At 25.4% G+C, this 17,440-nt stretch overlaps 4 protein-coding genes across 4 annotated transcripts; 2 read left to right on the forward strand and 2 right to left on the reverse strand.

Annotated features, from left to right (window-relative positions):
- Positions 1-4,796: 4,796 nt before the first annotated feature.
- On the reverse strand, positions 4,797-5,408 carry PmUG01_08020300 (conserved Plasmodium protein, unknown function; the record flags this gene model as incomplete). The annotated part of the gene is made up of 1 exon (XM_029004351.1): positions 4,797-5,408. One exon carries the CDS (start codon positions 5,406-5,408, stop codon positions 4,797-4,799), a length of 612 nt encoding a protein of 203 aa, XP_028861049.1.
- Positions 5,409-7,605: 2,197 nt separating this feature from the next.
- PmUG01_08020400 (conserved Plasmodium protein, unknown function) lies at positions 7,606-12,606 on the forward strand (the record flags this gene model as incomplete). Its single annotated transcript, XM_029004352.1, has 6 exons — positions 7,606-7,694; positions 8,260-11,014; positions 11,308-11,465; positions 11,638-11,742; positions 12,016-12,258; positions 12,480-12,606. The coding sequence occupies 6 exons, from the start codon at positions 7,606-7,608 to the stop codon at positions 12,604-12,606; spliced, it is 3,477 nt and encodes a 1,158-aa protein (XP_028861050.1).
- Positions 12,607-13,200: 594 nt separating this feature from the next.
- PmUG01_08020500 (conserved Plasmodium protein, unknown function) lies at positions 13,201-14,716 on the reverse strand (the record flags this gene model as incomplete). The annotated part of the gene is made up of 4 exons (XM_029004353.1): positions 13,201-13,533; positions 13,843-13,943; positions 14,095-14,331; positions 14,581-14,716. 4 exons carry the CDS (start codon positions 14,714-14,716, stop codon positions 13,201-13,203), a joined length of 807 nt encoding a protein of 268 aa, XP_028861051.1.
- A 911-nt stretch (positions 14,717-15,627) lies between these two features.
- Positions 15,628-17,229, forward strand: PmUG01_08020600 (ADP/ATP carrier protein, putative; the record flags this gene model as incomplete). The annotated part of the gene is made up of 3 exons (XM_029004354.1): positions 15,628-15,835; positions 16,051-16,395; positions 16,730-17,229. The coding sequence occupies 3 exons, from the start codon at positions 15,628-15,630 to the stop codon at positions 17,227-17,229; spliced, it is 1,053 nt and encodes a 350-aa protein (XP_028861052.1).
- Between the last annotated feature and the right edge of the window lie 211 nt (positions 17,230-17,440).

Raw genomic sequence — 17,440 nt, forward strand, 5'->3', positions numbered from 1 at the left:
ACGGAAGGGGGAGGATATTAAAAAGAAATACCTATCTTCTGTTAATACGTAATGTATTGCTATATTACGATAAATATGGTAAAATATAGTGCAATGGAATAAAACAAGCAGAAGAGTTCTTAAACTTTTCAAACGTAAATCGATTTAAACTTATTATAATGTAAAAAGAAAAGAAAAAAAACGTATAGATAAATACATATATATATATATATATATATATATATATATATGAATAGATAAACATAAATAGCTTAAAATAAATGAAAAAACTTAAATAGATAAATACATATGAATAAAGTTAAATAGATATATAAGTAAAATGAAAAAAATATTACTCGTATAATAATTTTTTATATTTACATTATAAAGCCCCAAATGAATTTTTGCACTTTTCAGCAATCTATATAAAAATAAGAATTTTTTTTTTTCTTAAAAACTGAACAGAGGCAGGTATTCGTAGAATATTTAAAGGGGGGAAAATAAATAAAAATAAAAAAAAATAATAAAATTATATTAAATTAAATAATATTCTTAAAAATTTTGGAGAAATGTACATTCATTTATTAAAACATTTTTATATAATTATGTTATATATTCTCAATTTTGCTCAAACTGTAAGAATATACTTTGAAAATTCTTTTTTTTATTTTTTAAATATATGAATATAAGAAAAATTAATGCATAAAAATAAACAAAAGTGTAAATATATAAAATTTTATACATAAATACGTATATACATATACAAGTGCATTCATATGTAAGTATATAATATATAAGTGTATATATATATGCATTATATGAAGCTACTGTGCGGGCGAATTCCTCATTATATTGTAAAATAAACAAAACTTTTTATTTTTATTTTGCTTATTTTTTCTTATGCATTATTATGATTAATGTATCAATTTTGCTTATACGTTTAATTATTCAATTGTTTGTTCATTGGTTTGTTCATTGGTTTGTTCATCTGTTTGATCGTTTACTTGCAAATTTTTGTAGTTCATTTGTTTAAACTTTTATACGTTTATTTATTTACTTTTATGTTAATTCATTTAATTTCTCATTAATTCGTTTGTCCATCTATTTGTTTATTCAACTGCTTATATATTCATTTAACTGTTTTTCCGTTTTTAGTTTTTTTTTTTTATGGTACTACTAAAAATGAGATGTTTTTGATAACATACTTTTCATATAAGACTTTTTTCAAAGTTTTTTTTTTTTTTTTTTTTTTGTGATATATATATATATATATATATATATATATGTAATTATTTTGTTATTCTATGTACTTTGTTAAATTGTAATATTGTATTTTTTTTTTTTTTTTTGCGCATTATATATTAATTATTACATTTATGGAAATGATAAAGATTATTACAAAAAGGAAATAAAAAAAAAAATTAAAATAAACTGAAGCTTAAACTTAAATTAAAATCTGAACTAAAACTTATACGCCTCTTATAAATTTAAAAATGCATCAATATTAGCTGAACTATAGTTCTTGCCATTTTAACGATATATTATATAGGGTGCATTTCTCACTATTTCACACTTGTCCCTGTTGAGTTTTCTTTTCTTTGTTCATGTTTATGTTTATCTCTATCTTTTTCTTTTCTTTTTTTTAAAGGTGTTAAATGATAATTATTATATATTTTGGAATAATCAGAATTTAAAATATAACTGTTTAAACGTATAAACGTGTTTTCACTTTTTTAAGTGCATTTAATACATATATAATAGAAATATTTTTTTTGGCCTCACTAATTTTTTTTATATTACATTATGAGTATATATAAATATAACAAGTTCGCAAAATTTTGTGTATATTAAAAATTCTCATAAAAATCATAATTAAATCGTGCCATTTATTCTGATTGTGTAATTTTTATTATAAAGCAGTACATTCAACACCTAGTTATTGAAAATATGAAGCATATGTATATAAACATACGTATATACATATATATATATGTATAAGTATATAGTCGTTTACAATTGTTAACCAAGAAAAGCAAATATTTTATTTCGTAAAAATATAAGAAATATGAAAAATTAAATAGATAAGTAAAATTATTCTACAAGGGCTATATATAATAGCATAAAATTAGCAATTACCACTACTCATCATTAGTATGTGCGACATCTACTTTATTTCATAGTGAACAAAAAAATTGCATAGTGCTCTTATTCGTAATAGTAATAGTTACTACTATTCTTACACGTTGTTTATTATCTTGTCTGCTATTAATCCTTTTTTTTTTTTTTTTTTAATAACCTATCTAATTAATGACACTGCCCCCTTTTAATTTACTGCAGTTATTACAATCATTACTATCCTTCATCTTCATGTGCATATAAAATATTTAAAAGAAAATTTTTTAATTTTTAATGTTTAAAGAATATAAGTTATTAACTCGCTGATAAAGCTATTTCAATTTAATTCAGCAAAAAATTGATATTTTTACAAATTTCATTCATAATACAGAAATTAAAAAAATAAATATTATTTCAACTTATTTGAAAATTCCTTTTGCAAACATTTTATAACATTTCTCTTAATGTGTAATAAAGAATCTTTTAAAACAAATAAATAAGAAATTATATAAAATAAAATAAAAAAGCCTTGAATAAACATGACATCTTTATAATAAATATATATAACCTTTTGTAATTTTAAGTGATGATAATATATTTATGTTTTTTCTCATACATTAAAGGTACTTTATTAATATACCTTCAACTGATATACTCCATCAGTCATATATATATATATATATAAATATACCTACATCACAATATGACTTAGTTTAAATATATATACTAATGCATTTCCGCAATAACTTATAATTATTTTTATTTTCCCATTTCGGTATTCCTGTATTTTTAATATTTGTTACATAAGTATACAATTGTAAAAACAAAACAGAAAATTTAATTTAAATTTTAATAAAGTATAATCATAATCACTTACGCTGACTATCCTCACCCAGAACTTCTTCAATGAAAAATTCCAATTGTAAAAAAAACAAAAAAAAAAAATAATAAAAACAAAAAAATCCTATTTTCTCAATATTCCACATTTTATACAATTATTTTGAAGGAAAAAATTGAAATACATATTCACACAAAAAATTTTAGTAAAAAAATAAGTGAAAACTTTTTTCATACATATAATTCCAAAAATATATGAAAAAATACTTTATTTTTTGTCTAAATTAATCTTTCTCATATTTCTCATTGAACATTACAAAATTTTGATGTTCTTTTGCAACCGCTTAACAATTATTATAACTTATATTAAATATAAAATTCTCCTTTTTTTTTTTTCTTTTTCTTTTCTCCTTTTAATTTTACTTTATTTATTAATATATATTATGAAATTATTTATAAATAATATGTCAATAATTCTGAACAGTTCAGGTAAAAAAATATAAGCAAGACGAAACAGAATTTTTGGGAACAAAGTATGTTCCTTCCATGATTTTAATTTGTTTTTTTGATACTATCCAATAATACATATACGTCTGTACCATATATACGCTTGTAGCACATATATGTGTACCCTATATATGTCAGCCTTGTTTTAATATTTACGTCCTTAAAAAATTTGCAACTACATTCTCCTTATTTTCAATAAAAAAATAATAATAAAATTATATCCGCTCAATTTAAACGCAGCATTTTTTAAAAAATGTAAGTTATACTATGTCCATACATATGCTTTAAATGCATGTCCACATACTTTTCTTTTACATTTTTAAAATAAATAATAACATATTTGGAAAAAAAAAAACATTAATTATTCTTTATATATATATATATATATATATATATATATGATACATACGTAAACAGTCAACAAACATCAAAGAAATTATAGTTCTTTTTTGTTAACAAGATTTCCATTTCTTTTGTGCTTTTTAATCCTTAAAAATTGTATGATTTGTTGTATCAATGTATATGTTAACACCCCATATTGTTATATATATATATATATACTGCACCTATGTATATATACATATATGCAAATGTCTAAAAAGCCAAATCCATATTTATATATAGCATTTCGTTAGTATTACATAGTTCACTACTTTTATATATTTCCATTTTCATATATTTTTTCCTTTTTTTATATATTTAAAAATTACATTAAAAAAAAATAAAATGAGTGCTACAAAAAAAAAAAAACTTATGTCACATAATACAAACTTTTTCATTTTTAACATTTCAAAATATTGTAATCCAACAAAAAAATTTTTAGTAAAAAAAAAAAAAAAAGGATATGACGTCTTTTTTATTATTATTAAAATATTCTCTTATAACTGGCTCTTAACAGCTATTTCATAGCAACAACAACAACAAAAAAAAAAAAAATAATAAAGTGATAAAATAAATATAAATAGATAAAATAACAAATGATATTCAACATTCTAGTAAACCGACTAAAGATGATCCAATGAAATTGAAGAAAACAACAATGAGTTATTATGCTTCTTAAATAATTTCACATTAATAAAAAATATTAAAAGAATAAAAAAATAGTTTTGTCTTAATTTTTATATCGTGAATCTCCTATTATTATATGTTTGATCTTTGTTAACAGTATTAATTATTCTCCTTAACTGTCTTATTATATGCATGTACGGGCATGCACCTATACATACAAAATATTCATATAAATAATGTACAATTGTATGTATATATATATATATATATATACATATATGTACATATAATAATCTGCGTAAAGTTCTGTGTGCCCCCAAATTTGTGGAGACCAAATTACAGTATCTTTTTTACGCATTGTCATTAACATCTTTATTTAAATAATTTTCAATTTCATAAATTTTCATATCCAAAAATTTATCTGTATCCGATAAATTATTGTACTGATTTTCGTATTTCTTCATTTCAATTAACAATTTACTTAAAATATCCTTTAACGAATTAAATTTCAAGCTCGCATTTAGCTGATTTTCAAAATTCTCTGTTCCTAAACATTTATTTAAATTAATATATTCTAAATTGTAGTTATTGTTTAAATTTTGTAATTTATTATTTAAATCCTGTTTTATTAATTCATTTCTTCTATAAGATATTTTATCATTTATTTGAATTTCTTCTGCTACATTTCCAAAAGATTCCTTTAAAAATTTTAAAAAATTTTTTGCATAATCATATAAAACATCTTCATATTTAACACCTTTCACATCTTTTAATTTTTCCAATACATTCAAGGCATTATATTTTTGTTCAAATTTTAAGTTTTCTGTTCGCATTAATCTTTTTAGTAAATTTATATTTTCTTCATATTTTTTTTGACATTCTATTTCTTCATCTTGTTTTTCTGATGTAATATCCGAAAATAAAAAATTCCAAATGAACTTTAATTCTTCAACTGCTGACATATTTTTTTTTTTATTAATGTAAATTTGTAGCAGTTTAAATTTGCCCAACTTCTTTCTTTTTTTTCCCCTTTTCAATCTTTTTTACTTTTCTGATGGAAAGTGTTTCATTAGAAGGTGTGAAAGAATTGCAAATGAAAAATTAAAATGTGGACTAATCATTTATTTGAAAATACTTTTTGAAATTTTGAATATTTGTAAATAATGTACACATGTATATATAATATATTATGTATATATATTTATTTATATATGACCATGAGCACGCTGCAAAAAGATAGCATTCCCCCAAAAAGGTGTTATTTTGCATGTACTGATAATAAAACAAAATATATATTTTCTTTTTTATTCAGTACATTATATGTTAACATAATTTTAAAAGATAAAAATCACATACATCTTTATATAAGGTCATTTTTACTGTAAAAAAAAAAAAAAAAATTCTATTTTTAAAATTTTTGAATTATGCAAATTTTCTTAATTTTTACGTATAAAGATATATTTCAATTTTTTTTTTTTTTTTTTTTTTCATGTAAAAATTTGTTTGCAATATTATCTTCTTTGCACATATATTTTTTATTATTTTGAATGCCTGAATAATAGAGGTATATATACAATTTAGAGTAAAATGCTAAAAAAAATTTATAATTTTTTTTTTCGTGTGTAAAGGAAAAAAAAACTAAAGTTTTTTTATGTGAATATATATTTATATTACTAAATTATAAGCAGGATTTCCCTATTTATTTCACCTACTGCAAGTTTGCACCTACCCCTGTGTACCTCAAACGTATAGTTATATGTGCCATAAAACAAATTAGAAAATAAAGGTACACTTTAAAATTAATGCAAAAATGATTAAACACTGATAGCTGAAAATGTATATTTAAAAAAAAGTAAATAAAAAATAAAGCAAAACTTGTAATTTATTCCTATACCGTATACCAGTCGTAACAAGACAAACATATATCAGTATAATTTGTAGATATATTTAAATAAACAAAAGATTGTCTTTTCAGTGTTATCTATTTTATATAAAATTTGAAGCATCATAATAAAGTAGACCTTCTAATATTCTTTTTAATGAACTACACTGTTGATATATATATATATATATATATAAATGTTTTTTTTTTCTTTTTTGTTCCCTATGGTACTGCACCTAGTCACACAAAATAGCTTAATATAATCGTTTTAAAAAACAGCGCATTTTTTTTTTTTTTTTTTTCAAAAAAGCATTTCTATTGCGGTAAGGTGAGCAGTTATGACTTTCACGTTTCAGCAGTAATGGTTAACGTACGCCCTTTTTGTTAAAATATGTATCTTCTTTACCTGTGTTACTTTTTTTTTCGTGCATTTGATATTCAGGGCATGAATAACAATTTTGGAGGAAATGTTTTATCCCTTACCTGTGTTTATATATGTGCATTCTTATGAGCTAACAATTTCTTATTAATGATCTTCAACCTTCCATTAAAAAAAATTACTGCAATCTTTTGACAATTCATTACATGAAACTCTTTTTAAAATGGCACCCAACCTGTGCGCAGTGTCCAGGAATCATGATTGTTTAGATATGAACCATGAGAAACATATCCATAAACATGAAGCGAAAATACTACACACATAAGTATCCAAGTGTTTATGCATGTGTGTGTGTGTGTGTTCGTGCTCATTGTTTTACCTTAATGTATGCGCGATATGTAATTTCTGACAAGGTCATATATTTTTTAATGATTTTATATATATTTATGACCAAGCAATAATAATATATTTAAAATTTTACATAAGTAACCAACTCAGAAAGCACGTTTTTTTTTTTTTTTTTTTTTTAAATATTATGAAATATCTACATAATAGATAAATTAATAAAATAAAAATAAAAAAAAGACAACCAATTTTTAAAAAATATTAATTCGTTTAACAACACAAACAAAAAACAAAAAATATGCTATAAATTTATAGGCTTTTTTTTTTTTTTTTTTTTTTTTTGTGAATGAAAAGAAAAAGGGTGTAAATCCTTTATACAACACTTGACTAAAAAGAAAATATTATAATTATATAAAATAATGAAAATAAACAAACGTATATTCCTTCTAATTTTTTATAACAACGAAATACTTTTCTTTTTATTTGAAGTTGTATACGATTTAAATTTTCCAAATAAATAGCATTTATACCCATATTCTACATTTTTGTGAAAATGTTGAAATATTTTAAGAAAGATCATTATTCATATTTAACGAGTGGCAGGAAAAAATCATTTATGGTAGAAAAAGATGTTAAAACGAGGTACTGTCCACAAAAAAAAAAAAATTAAAATTAAAATTAAAATTAAAACTAAAAATGAAGATAAAGATAAAAATAAAAATAAAAATAAAATAAAAAAAAAAATAATAATAAAATTAAATTATAATTATGAGACTCTACAAAAGACCAAAAATACGGTTAAAAAGGGGAAACCGTGGGGGAGGAAGAGGAAAAGTTTTTTTAAATAAGGAATAAAACTAAAGGTAGAAATAAGGAATATTAATAAGTGGTACATCAATAAAACATGGAGAACTATTTTATTTAAAAAAAAGACAGAGAGTGTATAAAAGTGTGTACGAGGGTGTAAATTCGTGTAAATGCGTGTAAAAGCAAGTAAAAGGATGTAAATTCGTGTAAAAGCGAGTAAAAGGGGTGTAAGAACGCGTAAGAGTATTCAACTTCATAAGGCACAAAAAATCGCTATTAAAATTATGCTCGTTTTTACTTGTTTGCCATTTTGATATGCCGTTACACGGCTGCATTTTAGCACTTCTATAACTTATTCCTATTTTTTTTTTTTTTTTTTTTTTTTTTTTTTTTGTCAAAGTAAAAAGTTTGTTACAAGGGAAGAATTGAAACACATTTTCATCTTAGACACTGCAGATAGTACAGCAGGGTTATGCATATTGAACATCTCGTTATTTCTCCTAGGAGGGTTAACACAAGAAAAAAGCAAAGGGGACATGGCAACGAATTTACAAGGAAGTTTGTTTATTATAAGTTTGATGTGTTTTTCTGTTCAAAAGGTTTTCCAAAGATCTATTATATCCGATGTTTCATTTGTTGTACTATTATCCTTGTCATGTATTTTACCTTTCTTTTTATTAGAGATAGATGAATCTTTTAATAGCATAATTTTTTTCCTTTTAAGTATAATGCTATATTTTACCAAGTATCATTTAAGAAATTTATTTTTACTAGACAGTGTTATAGTACTGGCAATAGTTGCAATAAATAGTTCGATAAATTCAAGTATAATAGACATTTATATTTTCCTACTTGTATTAAATACTTTTTTCCTAAGTATAATATTTTACAGGTACTTGTACTATTTTTCTAAGTCTATATCCCTTGCCTCAGATAATCCCAAAAATATGATGGTAATGTTTCCTTATATAAATGAGTATCAACAAATATGTTTTGTAAAGCTAGCTGATATACTATTAGATTTAAATAATTATATGAGAATAAAATGGAACATATTTTTCAATAATATACCCATAATTAACTTAAAGAATGAAAAAGAAATACAAAATTTAGAAATACCTTCTACTAGGCTGTCCAATAAATTTTATACTCTAAAGAATCAAAAAATTTTCCTTTACTATCCACCATATTATTGTCTCAAAGCATTATATCATAAAAAATTACATTTACTTTGTTTATCTACTGAAAGAAAAAAAAAACAAATTATGAAATTACATTCAAATTCAAATAGGATAAATTTTTATTTTCTAATGGAACTGCTAAAATTGCAGGGGTGTAAATCCGACTTGCATCTTCATCCTAACGGGGAAAATCGAACCAACATAAAAAATAAACCACAGGGATCGAATAGTAAAAACAACAATTACACACATATGATACATCCCTACAATCAGGATAAAATACTTTATTCTAAAGAGAAGAAAGGGAACATAAAAAATAAAAAAAGGCATACGTACAAGGAGGTGCTATATCCAGAGAACTTATGCATTAACCAGAAAAACAAACGAGAAATGGAAAAAATTACAATGATGAACATAAAAAAAAAAGGAGGACGCAAATTTAGTAAAGAAGAGGGGTACAAGCATGCCGACGTTTTGCGGTACCCTGATAACAATTCTCCTAAGGACAAAAATGAAAAAGGGAAAAAAGAAGCCAACAGTTGTAGAAGTTACAAAAAAGAAAAAAAGAGTAAAGAAGGGGGAAAAGAGGATAGTCAACACAAGGGAAAAAAGGACAAACATGTCTGCAGAAACGAAAATGGTGTAGCAAATGGTATAGCAAATGGTATAGCAAATGGTATAGCAAATGACATGGCAAATGACATAAGCCACTATTTGAAGCATGAACATTTTATACACACTAAAGTATTTTCCACAAAATTGATAGAGGACTCTATAGAAAATCTGGCAGGTCGCAATACGGATATTTCAGAAAACAAAATTCAGATGGACGATTTATTTACTACTTTAATTAAGACAGATCCCATAAAAATTAACTCTTCTCATTCATCAAAAAAGAAAGAAAAAAATGCAGAAAATGATGGAAAATCCAAACCATGTGAACAACTCTTTGAATCAAAATTTGCTATCAATTCTTTGGCACATCCAGAAAAAAAAAAAAATATCAAGCCGAAAGATGCACTAAATCGAGGGAACTTCCAAAGTCAGGGGAAGATCGCACATTCGCAAGGAATTATAAATAACTACAAAAAGGAAGAAAAGGAAGAAGAAAAAGAAAAAAAGGACCAAGGGAAGAGGAAAGGCGCACAGAAGGAAGTGGGACAAAGGGCAGAGGGGGAGAAAAAAAAAGTAAACAAATGTACCACACTTCCAGTTAGCATCAATTATGACAATTTTGAAAAGGATGAGAAAAAGTTATATGTAAAAAAAAAAAAAAAAATTAGAAATCAACAAAAGCATGGTGCAGAATTATTTGAAAACAGTGAAATAGATAAAGGAGATAAAGGCATAGCGCATAAAGAGAATGATTATAATCTCTATAACTGTGGAAATACGAACAACCCCATAATTTCTAAAGAAAATGCGTATGAGCGAAATAAAACAGAAAGCTTTTCTAGTGTAAGTGGTAATAATGTGGATGGTTCAAATGAGGAATATAACAATATGCACATGTTCATGCTTAAGAAGTCAAAAAAAAATAATAATCAACAAAGTGAAGCTTATTCTAGAATAATAAAAAGTCAACATAGAACCAATTCAAAGTTTAACACTTCTGCTTCAAGGAACTCTTATTGTTATGAAAGCACATCTGATGAAAAACTAATTTTTATGAACTTTTCTTGCTTATTTTATATATGCGCACAGAAAATTAAATTCTTATTAACATATATAGAACAAATTAATGTAGTTGTACAAGGAGCTAATTTCAAACAACGAATAACACCAAAACAAAATAATCTTCTCTCTTTTTTAGATCAAAAAGTAGAAAGATACTATTTATTATGGTCAAATTCTTTTGATTTAAATTATCATGTGGAAAATTATATATTCCATATAATACTGATATTAATTCTACACCTCTCTTGCATACTCCTAAGAGTAGCTCCCATACACATGAGTCAGTTGTATTCTCTAGTACGTTCATAAATAAATAAATAATAAAAAATAGATGCACGGTCCATACTTCAGCAGACATACTCATTCGTAGTCTACATAGTCAACCATTTTGCTAGGTTGTTGTCAGAATAAAATCCACGTATATACACACATATGTACATATAAATGCATACATATAAATGTATACATATACATGTGTACATATACGTGTGTACATATACGTGTGTACATATACGTGCGCATATGTATATATACATATATTTACGCACGTATGTGCATTTTTCGTGATACCCCTTTTCCACCCGTTTTAGTTCAAAATTCCCAGCTTCCTAACAATTTTTATATCAAGATTTTTGATCATTCTAATCGTTATTGCTTTTTTAATTTCATCAATCATAAAAACTAGATCTGTTAACCCCACCAATGTGTTCAGAATTAAAATACGCTTCTTCATTTTGTCGATTTTTATGTAACAATAATAAATTATTCACTATGTTGAAGCAGTGAAGGGGGACAAGTCCTTTTGCCCACATGCACACATGCACACATGAACACATGAACACATGCATATATGCACACGTTCATATGTCCATACGTACATTAAAATTTCTATTTACTCTTATTTTCTCCTTTCTTTATAGTCTCCTCCTGTCAACCTTAGACTACTTGTGGACTATTTTTCTGGTATACGAAAATTTGTGGATGTTACCAAAGAATTCTTTACTTGCCCTTCAGAAAGCACACAGGTAAAAAGTGTTTACAGATTAGCACTATCCCTGATGTGTATACGGATAGGGGCGTTATCATTTTTCATTTCTTCCTATTACTTGTCATTACCTTCTGCGTGCTGCTGTTGAGTTATATATGCCGTCATTACTCCCTATTTGCTGCTACTTATTTTATTATCATTATTGTCATTATTATCATTACTGTCATTATTATCATAATTACAATTATTATCATTATTGTTATTATTTTTCTTTTCTTTTCCTTTTTTTTTTTTTTTACCCAAGTTGCAGCATCTTTTCCGAAGCTGGATTTACTTTCGTTGTGCCCATCTTTTACTTTCTAGTTATGCATAGACTAGAAAGTCTGTGGTACATATACACTGTATGGTTACTGCTGATAAACATCATATACTGGTATTTTATAGGAGTTTTATTGCCCGGCTTAAAGATGAACATCTCGTTGATCACTCTGATTTCGTTATGTATTTTGTTTATTATTAGGTTAGTACAGGAAAGACAGAAATATTCCGAGCTGTAGGATGGACAGATGACGCTTTTGTACTATAGTACTCATCATCCTTCTTTGTCCTTCACATGTTCACCCTTTCAGCTTTTCCCTTATTCATTCATTCAATCATTCATTCGATCATTCATTTGATCATTCATTCGATCATTCATTCGTTCATTCATTCTATTATGTATTCACCGGATTCTCTTCTTATATACGCCTCTTCTCCTACTTTCACTCTTTATAGACCTTTCGAAATGATTAAGAGAGATATCTTCTGTAGGTGTGTTTTACCTTATGTACTTTTTCTGGACGATACCTTGCATTTTGTTACTAATGAGAAAGAGCTTAAGTATTTGCACTATCATTTATAAGGATAGGCACTTATACATCCAGGGTAAAAGGTATGTCACGTATGTTAACATACAGGTTGCTTGCATATACGTACAAACTAGTATATATCCGAGAAACATCTTTCTTTAAACGGTTAGATTGAAAATAGAAAGTCGATTAAAACAAAAAACAAAAAAAAAATAATAAAAGAAGTAGAAGTAGAAGTAGAAGTAGAACTAGAAGTAGAAGTAGAAGTAGAAGTAGAAGTAGAACTAGAAGTAGAAGTAGAAGTAGAAGTAGAACTAGAAGTAGAAACAGACGTAGTACGTATTTTTATTTAAAAATGAATAAATGAGAAAAAGAAAGAAAAAAAAATGAAACAAAAAGGAACGGAAGGACACGAAATACCCTAAAAATGTTAATATAAATATAAGAGTAATGAGAAAGATAAACATACATGTAAGCACAAATATAGCTGTATTTGTAGCAGCAAATTTACATGTATATGTGCACCCAGGTGAATATGAAAAACGAGTGTGACAACAAAACACGGAAGGATGAGCCAAATGAATTTAATTAATTTGAAAATATACCAAATTAGATTATCATAATGGAGCTAAATTTGACACTTCTAACTAGTCTACTAATGATGGATCATTTTTTAAGTTATACAAAATTGCATTTTTGTTTACACCCACAGAATTAAAAAATGAATGCACCTTATCATCTATAAAACATCTACATGAAAATATTAACTCGTACTTCTTGTCATTATGCACTTTTCTAAACTCGTTCGATATATATAAATCATCGAGTCGTATGGAAAAATATAATTTATTAAATCGTATACAATCATTATATAATGGTTGTATTTCTGCCTTATATGCATTTGTTATCTCGTAGCCTAAGTGTAATGGTATAGAAAATATGTCATCCGATCGCTTCAAAAGGGTATACCTTATTTTAACCTTTCAAAAGGGAAAAAGAATAAGAGGAACATTATATGCATACATGAATACATACACCCATACGTACAGACATGCATACATGAATACATGCACCCATACGTACAGACATGCATACGTACAGACATGCATACGTACAGACATACATACGTACATGGGTACATACAAATATAATTTTTACAAATATGTCAACAAGAACGCGGTGTTGGTGGTTCATCGATTTATTCGTTCATCAACTTATCGCTTTATTGCTTTATTATTTTATTATATACATTTATTTTTTCTTTTCCATTTTATCTCCTTTTTTCATACAGATAATTTTGTGGAAAAACTACTTTCGCTGTTGTTTAAAGGGACGCTGATCTCACTTCTATGAGTTAAAGGTGCTTGATTTGATGATATTTCTTCCACTCCTAACAACAGTTAGCATATACATATGGGTATACGTATACATGTATATATTCATATATATATATATATATATATATATATATATATTTATATGCTACGTGTTAGCAAAATAATAGTCTTTTTTTTTTTTTTTTTATCGCTCTATTTTATAACCTCCGTTGTACAACAGACATGTATAATTCTCCCCTATGGGAAAATAGAAATATTTTACATTTTCTGCATTAAGTATGTACGATAAAATAGTATAATTGCTTATATTTATTTTGATTTTTAATTTCCCCCCTATAATTACTTTATTATTTTTATATAAAAACTTAAATATATTTTGGTTGTTTGGAATTATGTTTATTTCAGGTGTGTATGACGTGGTTAAGAACCCTAACAGTACTCCTACAAGTTGGTGCACGCAAAAACGGGCAACACGTGTACATATGTGAATGTACTTACATATGTGCATATATATATGTGTACATATATATATATATATATATATATACATACATACGCATGAGGACTTACAATATGCATATGCCTGCGCACAGTAACGACGCTCGTACAAACATACGCATACACCCCCATACACACACGCAACTACATATATAAAGAGTTACACATTTTTTTATTTCTTTCTTTTTCAACCTCCTACAAAGCAAATTATAAAAAGTATCATCAAATAAATCATATTAAAAAATACGATTTTCTTGTTTACTCTTTTCTTTTCGGCTAGCTCATTTCCAAACACTCTTTTTTTCTTATAACCCAGTTTCCCCTCCATAACTATATCAACAAATTAACAAGTTAAATAAAAAAAAATAATAATAAAATAATAATAAAATAATAATAAAATAATAATAAAATAATAATAAAATAATAATAAAATAAAAATAAAATAAAAATAAAATAAAAATAAAATAAAAATAAAATAAAAATAAAATAAAAAATAAAATAAAAAATAAAAATAAAACAAATTTAAAAAAGGAAAAGGGGGAAAAAAAAAAGCAGAGTGGAAAAGAAAAAAAATATAGTGTACATTCTTACCTGCTATTTATTCATTAACAGAAAAAATGGAACACTCATTAAGCTAACATTTAATTAAATAAAAAAAAAAAATTGTTACAAACGAAATGAGCATATTAACAAAATTATATGTCCTTCCATAAACAAAGAATAAATTGTGTACCATAGAAAAAAAAAAAAAAAGATAAAATAGAAAAAGAAAATCCTTATATATCCGTTTAAACATTTTGTCATATACATATATACACCTCCAAATGAATGCAAAAAAAAAAATAAAATAATAAAATAAAATGAGAGTTGCGTTTGTAAAAAGCGTTTTATATTTAAGCTCAGTATCCATATATAAATATATATATATACGTACATATAAATACATACGTACGCAATTACATTTTTTGTGTATTGAGTGAATAATTTTGTTACATCACCCCTTGAGTTTTAAAGGCCCTTAACAGTTTACTCAAAATACAGAGTTATATGAAACCATTTATATACAACTGAGAAGTCCACAAGAGTGGTATGCTTAATATCTTTCTTTTTTTTTTTCTTTTGTTCTTATTTTAAAAAAAACTTGCTAATGACCTTTTTCCCTTTTTCCAAAAGTTCATTAATATTTTTATTTTTCATTAAATTTTTTACAGCATAAAAAGTATTGTATATGTTTTTCATATGGAAAGTTATTATTTAAAAAAAAAAAAAAAAATAAAATATAAAGAATTATTTATAACAACATTTTTAACCCATGGAGGATCAAATTTAATTTCAAAACTTATTGTTTCACCACTGGAGAGGACTGTAATCATTAAACAAGTGCGACCAGTTTTCTTTAAAGGCATTTTGCTTCAGCCTTCTTTTGCATACTCAAACATAATAAGAAGTAAGGCGGTATCATAAACGGGGTAGTTATTCCCCTGCATGTATATATATATTTATATGTATATACGCGCTTATATATATACACATGTGCAAACACATATACAAATGTACATCCATATATTCATCTGCACCTTCGCAATGATATAACATTGCTCGACTCTTCCTTCCACATCCAACCCATACATATGTGAAACTACCCCTTACTTACCCCCTTAGGCATACACTCAAATCAAGGCGTAACGTCCTTTTGGTGGGGATACAATGCAAGTATTTTGAGTTTTTTATCATTCAGTTTTTTAAGATTACTATTTCATGATAGAATAAAATACAGCCTATCTCTATATACCACTTCTATAAGTAGTACTAATAATAGTAGCAATTATAATTACTTTTTTGTTAAATTTTTCTTATTATACACCTCAAGTTGCTTAGCTGCAACAATAGCATATCCTTTAGACACCATTCATAATTGCATGCAGCTGAATCATGAAATAATTAGAAATAAGAAACTGCATAACAGGAGCATTTTTCTTTTTATATATGACCAATTATTAAAAAAAAGTAAAAAAAAAAAAAAAATTAGCGAAAGAAATGAGAAAGGGCTAGAAAAATGATTACATATAACACTCGTTGCATAGTGAACACATGATCAACACAGACACATAATGCACATGTGCATGCGTACAGTCAGACGCGTGTGCATATTCTTTTCATTGCTGCTATAAATTTGTGCACTTTCCGCCGGACGCGAATGCTGCGCATACTTGTCCTCATATCGAATATTTTTATTTTATTTTTCTATTTTATTATTCTATTTTATTATTATATTTTATTAATTTATTTTTACAGCACTCTTAATTTATATATGTATGTTTTTCTTTTCCCCTGTTTGTAGAAATTAAAAATTTGTACGCGGGGTACAGCCTATGCTTGTTCAGCTTCATCCCGTATTTGATCATAACGATTAAGTTAAACGAACTGTTTACAAAGCATTTTATTGATTTCAGTTATCAAGTGAAAAGTTTATCCTTAGAAAAAGAGGAACAAAAGAATGAATATAACACAAATGAGGATTATAAAAAATTATTTAATAAGACTCCAAGTTTTTTTCCCTACATCTTTTTGGGTGTACTAACAGGTTATGTGGCACAGATAGCTACATACCCACTAGAGACTATAAGGCGAACATATCAGTATCATGTTATGTATGAACAATATTTCCCAAAATTATCGAAGCATTTTAAAATTTTATATAAAGAAAAGTGCTCAAAAACGCTTATCAACAAAATTTCGAATCTGTACAAAGGATTTACAATGCATTCGTTTAAATTAATACCGGAGTATTTCATATTTAGCTGTTTTTTTTACTACGTAAAAAATAATATACCCATATAAAAAATGGAAAACGAAAGAAAAGAAACAAAAGAAGAGTAATGTAGAGAAAAAAAAAGAAACGTATTTGACTATTTTGTAGTATTTTTTTTTTTTTTTTTTAATTTTCCCGACAAAAATACTGCAGTCCTTTATTGTTCTTTGCTTCTGTTATTTTATCCTGAACAGTTCATATTTTTTTCTTAATTTTTATTATTTTATTATTTTTTTATTT

Source organism: Plasmodium malariae (assembly GCF_900090045.1).
Source record: "Plasmodium malariae genome assembly, chromosome: 8".
Classification (NCBI taxonomy): domain Eukaryota; phylum Apicomplexa; class Aconoidasida; order Haemosporida; family Plasmodiidae; genus Plasmodium; species Plasmodium malariae.